The sequence below is a fragment of the Pseudoliparis swirei genome, chromosome 10, assembly GCF_029220125.1.
Source record: "Pseudoliparis swirei isolate HS2019 ecotype Mariana Trench chromosome 10, NWPU_hadal_v1, whole genome shotgun sequence".
Classification (NCBI taxonomy): Eukaryota; Metazoa; Chordata; class Actinopteri; order Perciformes; family Liparidae; genus Pseudoliparis; species Pseudoliparis swirei.
Window position 1 is genome coordinate 16,609,745 of NC_079397.1, and position 15,836 is coordinate 16,625,580.

Below are 15,836 nucleotides of genomic sequence, written 5' to 3' on the forward strand. Positions count from 1 at the left end.
TCATATCTGTGCTGAGCGTTAGAAATTAAATGTATGCTTTCCATGGATGGAGTTCAATATTAAATAGCAAATAAGAAACTTTCACAATAAGAACAAATATAATTTAAATATAGTTCATTATTATTAAATATTTCACGAGAACATAGTTTATTGCAGCTAATATATTGTATATAATGTCCTTTTTCCAATGTCTGTTTTTATTATTTTTTACAACATATATTTTTTAAATATATAAGATTATAAATAGTCTAAATAGTTTGTCAGCATTTAACATAACAGGTTAGTAATTCACAATGAGGACCTGAGTCTAAAACATATATATTCATGTTATTTCACAATGTCGTTATTATTTTTTTATTTTGTATTATTATATTTTATTATTTTCTTTAAGATTTCCTTTTAAAGGAGAAAAAATAGTGTGATCTCTTATCCAAACAACCCACAATTAAATTTGATTGGACTAAAAAACTAAACAGGATTTAGTCAAATAAATTAAAACGAAAAGAGATCTACTTTTGGAAATGAAACCTTCATTTTTTTCATATCAATAATAAATATATTACACCTTTGATATTGATAGAAATGTTGTCACAAACATTCATGAACGTCTTGTTGAAGAGAGAAGAAAGAGGACGCAGTGTGCAGGCGGCAGGAGGCCGAGATGGCCAGTGTGTGTGTGTGTGTGTGTGTGTGATAGGGATCTTGATGGCTGGAAATCAATCAAGCAGAATCAAGCTCCCGCCCCCGCTGCTCTTATCACATGTCAGTGTGCTGACCGATGGTCCAGACTTGAGATGATCTACATGTCTTTATGGAAGTGGGATTAATCCATCAAGGTCAGACTCACTCCATCATTCCTGTTCTTACTCCTCCAGGAGGATACAAAAAGAAAAACTGGTCATCGAACAGTCTGCGCAATCGTTTTCACATCAGAGATGACATCATAGACCGTCTCACCCGTCCATCATCTTTAATCACCTCGGAGGGAGAACCGCAACATTGAGAACGTGCAACCTCCACACGGAAGGGCTGCCTAGGAATCGAACCCTCGCCCTTCTCGCTGGTTCCTTGTAGTGAGGGTGCTGAGTTTTGACATTTGTGGAGTATGAAATACTCCATATTGCCTGGCCACTAAAAGTGACATCAGAAAAAAAAGATGTGGGGGTAAAACTAGGGAGAGCTTGGTGCATTCAACCATGTTAAATATTACCAGAAGTACAACAACTTCAGGGGTACAAGGTTAGACCACGTCCCGGGTGTAGGACGGCCTGAGCCAATCGCACCCGAGTACCTAGTACCACAGGACGGCCTGAGCCAATCGCAACAGGGTACTATAGTACCACTGGACAGCCTAAGCCAATCGCACCAGGGTACCTAGTACCACTGGACTTGCATGAGCCAATCGCACAAGTGTACCTAGTACCACTGGACGGCCTGAGCCAATCGCACCCGAGTACCTAGTACCACTGGACGGCCTGAGCCAATCACAACAGGGTACTATAGTACCACTGGACAGCCTAAGCCAATCGCACCAGGGTACCTAGTACCACTGGACTTGCATGAGCCAATCGCACAAGTGTACCTAGTACCACTGGACGGCCTGAGCCAATCGCACCCGAGTACCTAGTACCACTGGACGGCCTGAGCCAATCACAACAGGGTACTATAGTACCACTGGACAGCCTAAGCCAATCGCAACAGGGTACTATAGTACCACTGGACTTGCATGAGCCAATCGCACAAGGGTACCTAGTACCACTAGTGCTGCTGTACCTCAGGAAGAGGTTCAGAGGTCGGAGGAACATGCGTTAAGGCACCAGAACCAGAACCAGGAGCGAGGCTGGACCAGTTCCTGGCTGAGGAGAGGACGTCTCACGGAGAACGAATGCTGCAGAGACGTCGACAGATCCAGATCCGCAGAACCCAATTCAACCAGGACCGGGTCAGGGTACGTTTTGAGACCAGAGTATTCTCTTCAGCCTCCAACCTTCCATGGCCTCATTCCCAGCCTCTTCCACCGGTGTCCTGAAGCCAACCGGCTCCTGTGGGTTTCCAATCAAATCCCCCCGCCCACCCTCTCTCCACAATGTACTCCCTCGTGTGTCCTCTGTTCCAGTCAAGGTCGAGGCCCGTGATATCGTAATTAAAAGAAGAAAAAAGGGAAAGTGAAACTTCTGTCTTCAAATGAAGCCCCAGATTTGTGAGCTGTTCAATCAGATCTTTTTAACTTACTTAACCTCAGATTAATCCCCGGCGCTCCTCAAGTCGGCCCGAGCTTCCCACTAATGAAATTAAGAGCAAAGGAAAGCCCGCATAACAGATTCAGAACACATCGCCGGGACACCGCCAGCGCCAGCCAGAGGAACCCAGAAGCTCTGGAGCTCCTTCTCAGAGTTCTGCTCGTTCAACGAACAGGAAATGCCTTTTGTGAAAACGATATTTATTCTCGGATCTGGAAAAACTAAAAAAGTGTGGAAATTTAGACGCAGCTCTGGCAAGGTTTATCCACATGTTGACCAATGAACAGGGTTCATCCACATGACCAATGAACAGGTTCATCCACATGACCAATGAACAGGGTTCATCCACATGACCAATGAACAGGTTCATCCACATGACCAATGAACAGGGTTCATCCACATGACCAATGAACAGGTTCATCCACATGACCAATGAACAGGTTCATCTACATGACCAATGAACAGGTTCATCCTCATGACCAGTGAACAGGTTCATCCTCATGACCAATGAACAGGTTCATCCACATGACCAATGAACAGGTTCATCCACATGACCAATAAACAGGTTCATCCACATGACCAATGAACAGGGTTCATCCACATGACCAATGAACAGGTTCATCCACATGTTGACCAATGAACAGGTTCATCCACATGACCAATGAACAGGTTCATCCACATGTTGACCAATGAACAGGTTTTCCACATGTTGACCAATGGACAGGTTCATCCACATGTTGACCAATGAACATGTTTATCCACATGTTGACCAATGAACAGGTTCATCCACATGTTGACCAATGAACAGGTTCATCCACATGTTGACCAATACATTTCCATGACTTTAAACCAAATTTCCATGACAACATTTTGTGAAATCTCGGTGTATCCATGAAAAAGTGAGAAGATGTAGTATTTAAACTAACAATGAGAATTATCAAAGCATACACAAAGAAAAATGAAGGTGCCATCTGGAACCGAAAAATGGTTCTTCAGAATGATTTCATAGAAGAACGATTTCTGGTTACACAAAGAACCTTTCAAACCAGGGTTCTGTAAAGAACCATTTCCTTCAAGAGTTCTTCAAAGAACCTGTAAAGTTGTTTCAAGGACCTTAAATAATAGTTCTTTAAGGCACCATTTCTGGTTCCACAGAGAACCTTTCAAACCAGATTTCTTTAAGGCACCATTTCTGGTTCCACAGAGAACCTTTCAAACCAGTGTTCTTTAAATAACCATTTCCTTCAAGAGTTCTTCAAAGAACCTATAAAGGTACCTCAAATAAAAAATGGTTCTCCAGTAGGTGGTTTTTCGTAGAACCACAAAGCCTTTTAAAGAACCATTTAAGAACCTTTATTGTTCTGTGTCTACAATATAACCTTAAATGACAAATTAATGAGACAATATTATTTTCAGTTAAGGTATGAGTATGAGGGCGAATGCTGGCTTATATCTTTTAGAGGCATATTATTATTTAAAACCCGGTGTTAATGCAAATATGAATTTAACAAATTTCCATGAATTTTTTTTCCAGGGCTTTTCCAGGCATGGGAATAAGCGTTTACTAATTCCAGGGCTTTTCCAGGCTTTCCATGACCGTACGAACGCTGTGTGGTCATACGCAGCATCGACGTGGACGTCTGTCACTTTATTACCGGATACGTTTCAACAAATCAGAAGCCTCTAAATTCACCTTTTCACATGTGATGAACCACTGCACCGCCAGAGAGTCTTTAACAATAAACTGGCAGCAATTATTTAATAGGCGCTGGATTATTTAGATGATATTATCATATTGGATGTATTATTAATCGGATATCAATATTTTATTTTTAAATATAACGGTTATTGTCAATACCACCAAATGCTACAACCGTATTTACATACATGTGCAAATGAACCATGTTTTTTAAATGTAATGTCGGAGTAATATTACATTTGTGCCTGAGTGACGTTTACAAGTGAGAACAGGAGTATTTATAGATAAACACTTTATTTTGGGAAAGATCAGTTCAAATGAGAAGCAGATTGATGAGTATTATTAACTTTCCTGCTTCACATGAAACAAGTTGAGCTCAACTCCTCACATCCTTCACGAGAAACCTTATTATGTGGAGACATAATACATTCCATTATTACATAATACCAGGACAGCAGTCGTCTCATTGGTCACTGGTCATGGGCGTGGCTCACCAACGTGAGCCTGAGGTTCTGATTGGTCGTTGGCACAGGAAGGCCACAGCTTCAGGCCATCGGCAGCTCGTGATAGGCCGCGTACTGCCCGGTCACGTGATGGTAGATCTGTGCCGGGAGAGCGGGAACAGTCTGGAAGCACGCTGTGGAAAAAGTGGTGTGTGTGTGTGTGTGTGTGTGTCTGTGTCTGTGTGTTGGGGTGCCTGCGTGTGTGTGCATGTATGTGTGTGTCTGTGTGTACATGTGTGTATCTGTGTGCATGTGTTTGTGTGTGTGACTGTTTGAGTGTATGTACATGTATGTGTCTGTCTTTGTGTGTGTGTGTGTGCATGTATGTGTGCGTGTGTGTATGTGTCTGTGTGTGTGTGTGTCTGTGTGTGCATGCGTGTGTGTGCATGTATGTGTGCGTGTGTGTACATGTGTGTCTGTGCGCATGTGTTTGTGTGTGTGACTGTTTGTGTGTATGTGCATGTATGTGTCTGTCTTTGTGTGTGTGTGTGTGCATGTATGTGTGTGTCTTTGTGTGTGTGCGTGTATGTGTGCGTGTGTGTGTGTGTCTGTGTGTGCATGCGTGTGTGTGCATGTATGTGTGCGTGTGTGTGCATGTATGTGTGCGTGTGTGTATGTGTGTACATCTGTGTCTGTGCGCATGTGTTTGTGTGTGTGACTGTTTGTGTGTATGTGCATGTATGTGTCTGTCTTTGTGTGTGTGTGTGTGCATGTATGTGTCTGTCTTTGTGTGTGTGTGTGTGCATGTATGTGTGCGTGTGTGTGTGTGTCTGTGTGTGCATGCGTGTGTGTGCATGTATGTGTGCGTGTGTGTATGTGTGTACATGTGTGTCTGTGCGCATGTGTTTGTGTGTGTGACTGTTTGTGTGTGTGTGCATGTATGTGTGTGTCTTTGTGTGTGTGTGTGCATGTATGTGTGTGTCTTTGTGTGTGTGTGTGTGTGTGTGTGTGCATGTATGTGTCTGTCTTTGTGTGTGTGTGTGCATGTATGTGTGCGTGTATGTGTGTGTCTGTGTGTACATGTGTGTCTGTGCGCATGTGTGTGTGTGTGTGTGTGTGTGTGTGTGTGTACATGTGTGTCTGTGCGCATGTGTGTGTGTGTGTGTCTGTGTGTACATGTGTGTCTGTGCGCATGTGTTTGTGTGTGTGACTGTTTGTGTGTATGTGCATGTATGTGTCTGTCTTTGTGTGTGTGTGCATGTATGTGTCTGTGTGTGTGTCTGTGTGTGTCTGTGCGCATGTGTTTGTGTGTGTGACTGTTTGTGTGTATGTGCATGTATGTGTCTGTCTTTGTGTGTGTGTGTGTGCATGTATGTGTCTGTGTGTGCGTGTGTGTCTGTGTGCATGTGTGTGTGTGTGTGTGTGTGTGTGTGTGCGTTTGAGTCCCCACCTGCCTCTCGATGTCAGCCAATAGGCTGCTGGCTCCCAGGCGGAACAGGACCGGGCTGAGCCAATCGTTGCCCAGCTCCTCTTTGATGAGAGCGAGCCACACCAGAGACTCCTGAGCCGTCCGGATCCCCCCTGCTGGCTTGAAGCCCACCTGAGGGACACACACACACACACACACACACACACACACACACACACAGCTCGGTCAACACGACAACACTTCTCTTAAGGCGTGATTACAACATTTCGCTGCTGCACGGACGAGTCGTGTAATTCAGGCCGACATATTTCTTCATGTTTCTCCACATCTACGGAAGCCTGGGAGGGACAACAAGGTCCAAACAGTTCACATCCTGTGAATGAGACTCAAGAACTGCCGACACGGGGCCAGTGCATCAACTTTAGAGAAAAGAGGAGATGGACGTCTCCTAGTTTTTCAAACAAGACATTATCTCATTTTAAATACACATTATATACTGAAATACAAATGTGTTTATTGTATTAATGAAACAATAGAGATTAATAAATAAGACCGACCCTGTAACTATTATGTTCATATCCTGTATGGAAGACAACCTGCATGCGCTTCTGTACCTTCTGGCCCGTACGCAGGAAGTAGTCCCGGATGGCCCTCGCCATCACGATGGCGACGGGGTAAGTGGCGTTGACGGACTCCTTTCCCGTGGACGTCTTGATGAAGTCGGAGCCTGTCGGGAGTCAAACGGGTGACACTGAGTCCTCGACACAGACAGACTGCGTCTAGACTGGTCCATGACATTTCCATAACTTTTCCTTAACTTTTCCTTAACTTTTCTATGACTTTTCCATAACTTTTCCATGACATTTCCATAACTTTTCCATAACTTTTCTATGACTTTTCCATGACATTTACATAACTTTTTTATGACTTTTCCAAAACTTTTCCATGACATTTACATAACTTTTCTATGACTTTTCCATGACTTTTCCATAACTTTTCCATGACATTTCCATGACATTTCAATGACTTTTGGCCCGTAAATAACAATTCTATGACTAAACATTTTTTTTTATCTCAGAGCCTACATGAAAAAGTAAGAACATTTTGTATTTAAACTAACAATGAGAATTCCAAAGCATACAGTATATACCGAGTAAATTTACATGACTTTTCCCAAAACTTTTCCAGGCCTGGAAATAACAGTTTTAAAATGCCATTACTTTTCCAGGTTTCCATGACTGGACGAACCCTGCACTCTGTTGAAAGCTGCACATGCTCAGTAGCGATCGTGAGATAAAGACAAAAGTTTATGATCTGAAGCGGCCAAAAGCCTTTTAGTTGTCGTAGTGTCAGAAGATGTGGGCAAAACTAACGTTGTTCTTTGTTGTTATTTCATAACGTGAAGCTGTGAAGGGGCAGCAGAAGAGCTTCACGGGGCGTCGGGAACAGATGCTGCCCGCGACGGCTAACAGAGGGGCGGCGTGTACGCTCATCAATAAAATCCTTCATTTTTCATTTCCTTCCTTCACAGCCAATTATGTTTTATCAGCTTTCCTGATAAAAATAGAAGATGAAATGACACTCTTTAATAGATTACCCGCAAACTGCAGGAAAGAAAAAGAAGAAGAAAAACCCACCCCCTCTGCCTCCCTGGTGTATAATGACTGTTCATTACTGAACAGAACAAGATGAACATTTTCCAGTTCATTAAAGACATGTTCTATGTATTTTTCCAGCCAGGTCTTTCTCTCAGTCACTCTCCCCTCTTCCTCAAACTGGCATAATCCTTAAGATTCGTTATGGGGAGTCTTAATTACAAGATAATGGATAACGGTTATTAAATGCGGGTGGCGGTAATGAAGCGCTATTCATTTGCGTGGGCAGGGGGATACTGGCGAGGGACCAGCGGAGTAAAATAGCCCCCGCATCGGAGATTAATAGGTGAAATTATCATTCAATTTCAGGAATCTCATACGCAATTCATAGGAACAAGGGAGATTAAGGAGCGAGTGTGGCGACAAAAGCAATGCATTTTAATAATGATCTCTATCAGAGGCCCTGACAATTTGGTCCTGTAATCGGCTTATTATGTGATGGCTAGTTAAGCGTGCATGTGTGTGTGTGTGTGTGTGCGTGTGTGTGTGTGTGTGTGTGTGTGTGTGTTAGAGAGAGAAAGAGAGAGCTCCATTTATCAGGTTGACAAAGGAAAAATCTCAGCTAAGCAGCAGCGCCACAAACTGGACGGCTGCAGGAAATACACCAGCTACGACCGACTGGAGACTTTCTATAACCTCTTAAATGTCTTACTTATAGACCTCTTAAACCTCTCTTACTTATAGACCTCTTAAACCTCTCTTACTTATAGACCTCTTAAATGTCTCTTTCCTCTAGATCTCTTAAAAATGTCATACTTATAACCTCTTAAATGTCTCTTACTTATAGCCCTCTTAAATCTCTCTCACTTATAAACATCTTAAATGTCTTACTTATTGACCTCTTAAATCTAGACCTCTTAAATGTCTCTTTCTTCTAAATCTCTTTAAAATGTCATACTTATAGACCTCTTAAATATATCTTACTTATAGACCTCTTAAATGTCTCTCACTTATAAACCTCTGAAATTTCTCTCACTTATAAACCTCTTAAATCTCTCTTTCTTCTAGATCTCTTAAATGTATCTTACTTTTAGACCTTTTAAATATCTCACTTATAAATCTCTTAAATATCTATTACTTATAGCCCTCTTAAATGTATCTTACTTTTAGCCCTCTTAAATATCTATTACTTATAGACCTCTTAAATGTATCTTACTTATAGTTCTCTTAAATGTATCTTACTTATAGATCTCTTAAATGTATCTTACTTATAGCCCTCTTAAATGTATCTTACTTTTAGCCCTCTTAAATATCTATTACTTATAGACCTCTTAAATGTATCTTACTTATAGCCCTCTTAAATGTCTCTTACTTTTAGCCCTCTTAAATATCTATTACTTACAGACCTCTTAAATGTATCTTACTTATAGCCCTCTTAAATGTATCTTACTTATAGATCTCTTAAATGTCTCTTACTTTTAGCCCTCTTATATGAATCTTACTTATAAACCTCTTAAATGTATCTTACTTATAACCCTCTTAAATGTATCTTACTTATAAACCTCTTAAATGTATCTTACTTATAACCCTCTTAAATGTATCTTACTTATAAACCTCTTAAATGTATCTTACTTATAAACCTCTTAAATGTATCTTACTTATAAACCTCTTAAATGTATCTTACTTATAGCCCTCTTAAATGTATCTAACTTATAAACCTCTTAAATGTATCTTACTTATAAACCTCTTAAATGTATCTTACTTATAGATCTCTTAAATGTATCTTACTTATAAACCTCTTAAATGTATCTTACTTATAAACCTCTTAAATGTATCTTACTTATAAACCTCTTAAATGTATCTTACTTATAGCCCTCTTAAATGTATCTAACTTATAAACCTCTTAAATGTATCTTACTTTTAGCCCTCTTAAATGTATCTTACTTATAAACCTCTTAAATATCTATTACTTATAGATCTCTTAAATGTATTACATTTTTGTCTCGGGAGTCTTGTGAGAACGCCTTTATTTTGAAAGGGAGCTGTCTGTGTCTCTCTGACTGTGGAGGACATGACACACAGACATGAAGCCAGCCTCAACATGTCATTTGTTATGATCATGCCGAACATGCGAAGGCTGCGATCTATTATTCAGCAGACAGGAGCTCCTAATGGCGCTGATCAGAGCGACGGGCCGATAACGAGCTCCTGGGCTCTCTCACTCCCCGAGAGAGAAGGAGAACAACTCCGATCGCCCGACTGTTCCCCACATCCCAACGACTCCTCCGAGTGAACCGGTCCTTTCAGGAGACGGCCACCGGGGGGCGCCGGCGGACTTACCCGCCATCATGGCGACCAAGCTGGCCTTGTAGACGTTGGCGAAGGTGCCCAGCTCTCCGCTAGCCAGGATGGTCTTCATGTGGGCGTCGCCACAGGCCTCCCGAAACTCACGGATCTCATCATACAGGGCTGTGCGGGGAACACACAGAACTCGTTCAACATCTGGTCATTTGGATTTCTCACGATTTGGTCATTAAGTCTCATAAAACATTTGTTTTTGCTTGTTGGTAAGAAGCAGCCATTGTCCTCACGGCCTCTACGGGGCTTGTTGTTGTTTTTGTCAGCAGACGAATCGATCTCCTCTCAAGGTCTTATTTCTTATATCTGCTTCTCCGGCTGATGGAGACCATATTATGGGATGGGAAGCTCAGAGTGGGTATTGTTTCGTCAACCATCGTTTCCAAAGCTCAAGAACCAAGAGAAATGGCCGTGCTCAGTTTTCAAACGTTCAACCATCGCGGACCAGAAGTCCTCAACATGCCGAGCAGACGACGCCAGGGTTCATACACATGTTGACAATGGATTTCAAGGAATTTTCCATGACTTTTAACCAAATTTCCATGACCATACATTTTGTGAATTCTCCGTGTATACACGAGTATACACCTTAAATGACACAAATGAGAGACAATAGTTTGATTAAAAGAATAAATATGTATATACATCTTTCTTTTAATCAAACTGCAGAAATATACATATGAATATAACAAGTTTCTAAGGTCTTTTCAAAACTTTTGGGATAACATTTTTGTTTTCAAAGACTTTTCCAGGCCTGGAAATAACAATTTTTTAAATTCCAGGACTTTTGCAAGTTTTCCAGGACCGTACGAACCCGGCAAAGAGTTTGAGCAAATGGACCTCGAGCAAAGATAGTTCTGAGTGTATATCTTGTAATGGGGGCTCATTTAAGGGAAGGAGAAAAATAATGATGGATCCAATTTTAAGATTTTATATCCTGTCTTCAGGACTTACGATGAAAATAAGTGAAAAAACTGTTTTTGCTATTTTTTTCGACCCAAAAATATTATCTTTGTAGAAACTTTTTTCCACCTGCTCGAAAAAGTAAAAGAAAAATAAATAAACACAACTGCAACTCAATTCGGTTTATTTATTTTATTTTATTTGTTTATTTATTTATTTTAGTTCAAAACCAGTATTTAATAATAATGCACAAAGTACTCTAAATACTCTGTTTATGACCACATTAATTTACACTTATATATAAGTGTATATAGTGTTTGTGATTTGCATTATATATGTATATTGTTCAGCCCAAATATATACTGTATATATATATATATATAACAATATATATATATATATATATAAATATATTATATTATATTTTTTTTTTTTTTTATTTTTATTTTTTTTTACAGACATTTATTTATTATATATATACACAACAATATGCCAATGCCACCTGCAGACACCTGAGCTAAACGTCCGTCCTCGTCCGTCGATGATGGCGTCGTCCGGTGATGACGATGTCGATCTCCGCGGCGCCGGCCGCCACCGCCAAGCGGACCTCCTGCAGCCGGGTCTCCAGCGGTGTCTGGCCTGCTGGGAAACCGGTAGCCACTGTGGAGACGGGGCACGTTTCAGCGCTCCGTTCAGGTCAGCCCCTGCAGGTGTGACGGAAGCCCGACTCACCTGAGGCCACGGGGAGGCCGGAGTTGGCTGCTTTCAGAGATTTGACGGCGTCGGCCACACGAGACGGGTACACGCACACGGCTGCCGTGGTAACTCCTGACACACACACACACACAAGCAGGGGAGAAGCGACACGGTGATGAGCTGGTCTGTGTCGCCCCCTGCTGGCGGAATGCAGCTCTGAACTGACAGTGTGATATCTATGAAATGTATGAAAAAAAAACTAAATTGTGATTTCATGTTCAGCGAGTCAATCAAACGAAGAGGAAATTTAAATAATTTATATAATTTACCAATTGTGACAACAACCTGATGCTTTCCTTTGTTTCATATCGTAACCTGAATATCTTTCCTTCTAAAGTTGGTTGGATGAAATGAGACATTTTGTCTTTTTTGATTTAATCAACTTTCTTTATTGAATATAATTCTTCAGTTTCGTCCACATAAATAAAAATGATGGATTTATTTTATGAACTTAACACTGGAGATTTTAGAAACATTTGGAAACAGATGAGTCGGCAATAATCGTACTGAATGGACTAAACCCCACTGTAATCTAATTGTAGTAGTATAAATATAATAATGTAAGTGTAGCTTGATCTTTAAACTGCAACTGTGCAGAACCCTGTGCTCTATTTTGGACTGAAGAAAAAGAATATATGTTTTTTTTATAGTTTAATTTGTATGTATAAAGGCCCATCTCCAGTGTTCTAATGGTACATTGTGTTATCGCCTTAGAAGACGAACGGAGGGGTAGAAAACCCTCGAAAACCCTTTCTATGCGAGCGCAGCTGAAAACAGTTACGCTGGTGAGAGAAGCTATAAAACTGGTCTTCCTTTGCGCCACAAGAAGAACAACATTAATATTTACAATAAAAATCATTATTTCTAACCTTATAAATGTCTTGACTATATTATTTCCTTCGTTTTGCAATTCATTTGAGAAATAAAAGTGAGTTTTCATGGAAAACACAAAGTTGTCTGGGCGACCCCAAACTTTTGCAGGGCGGTGCGTCTGCGTGCGGCGTTGCCCGGCAACAGACCTTTGTCGTGCATGTCCACTGCCCGCAGCAGGTCGCGTCGGACCGGCTGGATGGCTTTCAGGCACAGCCGGTGGACGTTGGACGGCGTGTCGTCTCCAGCGAGCGTCGTCAGGTCGATGCACGTGACGGCCTTCAGCAGCCAGGCGGCCTGCAGGACACACACACACCGGAGATGGCGCCCCAGCGGTTTTCATGATGCTGCTTTGTGAAACACACACGTGGCGGCGTGATGGTGGCGGTGTGGTGAGTGGCGGTGTGGTGAGTGGCGGCGTGGTGAGTGGCGGCGTGATGGTGGCGGCGTGGGTCTCGTCTACCTGCCACTGCTTCTTGGGGCTCTTCTGTCCTTGTACCTGCTGAGCTCTCCTCAGGACGGCGTGTGTGTTCACCCTCACTTTGGATATCCACTCCAGGTCTGACGCCCATGAGCAGGGAAAGAAAAATAAATACGCATATATGTATTTATATACAGATATATATACACATTAAAAAATATATATATATATATACACATAAAAAATATATATACACACACACATATTTATATATATATATGTATATACACACACACATATATGTATATATATGTATATATAAATACATATACATACATATATGTAAATATATATATGTATAAATATATATATATACACACACATGCATATATATATATATTATATATATATATATACACACATATGCATATATATATATACACACACATATATATATAGATATATATACAGTGTTTTCCCAACCATTATAGGGGCGCCACCCTGAAATCTCCACCCGCCACCCTGTCATTTTCTCTATTGATCGTCTACCTACTATTGAAGTCACCTGAGTGAGTGTTACAGTGTGTGTGTGTGTTACAGTATGTTTGGTACAGTGTGTGTGTGTGTGTTGCAGTACGTGTGTTACAGTATGTGATGTGTTAGTATGTGTGTTACAGTGTGTGTTACAGTGTGTTACAGTGTGTGTGTAACAGTATGTGTTACAGTGTGTGCATTACAGTATGTGATGTGTTACAGTGTGTGTGTGTGTGTGTGTGTGTGTGTGTGTGTGTGTGTGTGTGTGTGTGTGTGTGTGTGTGTGTGTGTGTGTGTGTGTGTGTGTGTGTGTGTGTGTGTGTGTGTGTGTGTGTGTGTGTGTGTGTGTGTTATATGCCGATGCTCTGCAGGTCAGCCCCCCTCAACATGTTACTTATTAAACTGAAGCAACGGCTTGACGTGAGCTTTACTAACCGACTTAACTGTTGCTTTTAATAACACACATTTCTATAAAACAGAAGACAAGGTGTTATCTACTTTAGAATCGATTAACAAAGCGTATCTTGCACAAAGAGTGGGGATAAAAGGAAAAGTTGTGAAGCCACAGCAGCACGTGACCGTAGGTTAGACATTTAGAGTTATCTACCGTCAGCTCCCTGAGATACGGGAACCGGAAGCAACGGTAACTCAGTCAAAGCTCCGACTCACCGAGCTCGGTCCCCCGGTTCCTGACCGACATGCCGAAAGACAGGATAATATGTATTCACGGGCAGATACTGCAATGAACAACCGGAGCCACTGTTAGTGGGAGAGACCTGTCAATCTTCCACTTCCGGTCTGCAACCGGCGTGTAACGTTAGCAGCAGGAAGAGGAATCCCTCCACAATAAGACATACACAACTTTTCTTTTTTTATTAAACAAGTGTTCCCCGAGTTCCCCGTGCAACTAAATGACTTCCGGGATGTTCTCGTTTTAATAAAGTACATAAGACCACAGATGACAGCCTCGATATATGTTAACAACTGGTATATAATCCTCCTGAGAACCGCGGGAAAATAGTGTCTTCCAACTTCTTATTTATTGTGACTTCGTATCTATTTAGAGTTAAATAAACATTTTACAATTTAAACATTTTGAAAATTATTTTGTAGTGGACCCCAGGACAATTTCCGTGTGAAAAGACGAAAAAATATAGAAGATAAACTAACAAAGTATGTCTGTAGAGTGAAATTAAACTAATAATACATTAAACTTGATTATTGAACTAAATCATTCATCATCTAGATTATTTTGCTTGTTAGTTGAAGATGGTAGAACATTTTATATTAAAACTGAACATCTTATGTCCAGAACTAACTTAGAACCAAAACTTTTATTTCAATTTTAATAGCATAAACCAATCTTTTGTTCATCATTCTTTACTGTTCTTCATTTATTATTTTGCATGTTTTATTTTTAGTAGTGTCTACACAGTAGCGTGTAGGCGTGCGTGTCTGCGAGAATGCAAGTGTGTGTGTGAGTGTGAGAGTGTGTGTGTTTTTGTGTGAGAGTGGATGAGTGTGTGAGAGGATGTGTGTGTGAGTCTGTGTGTCTGTGAGAGAGTGTGTGTGTGTCTGTGTGTCTGTGTGTAAGCGTGTGTGTTTTTGTGTGTGTGTGTGCGAGAATGCGAGTGTGTGGGTGTGAGTGAGAGAGAGTGTGAGAGAGTGTGTGTTTTTGTGTGAGAGCGTGTGTGTGAGTCTGTGTGTGTGTGTGAGTGTGTGTGCGAGAATGTGAGTGTGTGTGTGTGTGTGTGTGAAAGTGTGTGGGTGTGAGTGTGAGAGAGTATGATAGAGTGTGTGAGAGTGTGTGTGTGTATGTGTGTGTGTGCAGGGATGGAGGAGGAGTTGATACCAATGACCTGAACACTCTTAATGTGGATTAGTGAACATTTAAACATCCGCTGGTGCAGCCGCGTGAAGACAAAGACTCCCCTCCTGCTGCCTGGGAAGTGGACTCGTGTCCCGGCGACTCCTCCGGCAGCTGCTGCTGCCACGCCGTCGGTGAGCAACGGGTCCCGCCGGCTTCAGGCCTCCTCGAGAGCAACGGATTGAAAAGAAGTGGCGTGCCCATGCAGCGATTTGAGCTTTTAAGAAGTTTTCCTTGAGAGCTTTCTGGATGTCGACGTCCAAGGACACGAATCAGAGAGGAAGAAAGATAGTAGCGGCGTGTTCTGAAGTGTGATAAATGTTCCCGGTGTGTGAAAAGAAAGAAGCCCCGAGAGTTGTTTTGGTTTGACACGTCGAGCTTGTACAAGCCCGTCAAAAGACTACATATACAAATAAAGGCTGTAATGTCTCTTTGGGCTCGATTATGTAAACGTTGATTTCCTCTATCTTCGCTGATTCTTTTTGTACATGCATTACTTTTCAAGGTGGGTGGGCAGGATGCAGCATCACAGACACGTCCATCTTCAACCTGACTACTGACCCAGTGGGTCAGTTGGAAGCCCGGTGGGTCACAGACAGTGAAGCGTTGGTATCAGACGACGAGGGGGTCAGACTACTTGTTGGGAGTAAAAAACGGGACATTCATGATGTAAACCATGAGAATTACACCTTTTCATGGGACAAGGTTATCCACCAGAATG

At 41.6% G+C, this 15,836-nt stretch overlaps 1 protein-coding gene across 1 annotated transcript; it reads right to left on the reverse strand.

Moving 5' to 3' along the window:
- Positions 1-4,213: 4,213 nt before the first annotated feature.
- On the reverse strand, positions 4,214-14,028 carry dera (deoxyribose-phosphate aldolase (putative)). Its single transcript, XM_056424829.1, has 9 exons — positions 13,918-14,028; positions 12,757-12,854; positions 12,443-12,590; positions 11,400-11,495; positions 11,217-11,327; positions 9,747-9,896; positions 6,426-6,538; positions 5,833-5,982; positions 4,214-4,541 (listed from the first exon to the last, which is right to left on the reverse strand). Exons 1-9 carry the CDS (start codon positions 13,946-13,948, stop codon positions 4,485-4,487), a joined length of 954 nt encoding a protein of 317 aa, XP_056280804.1. The 5' UTR covers positions 13,949-14,028; the 3' UTR covers positions 4,214-4,484.
- Between the last annotated feature and the right edge of the window lie 1,808 nt (positions 14,029-15,836).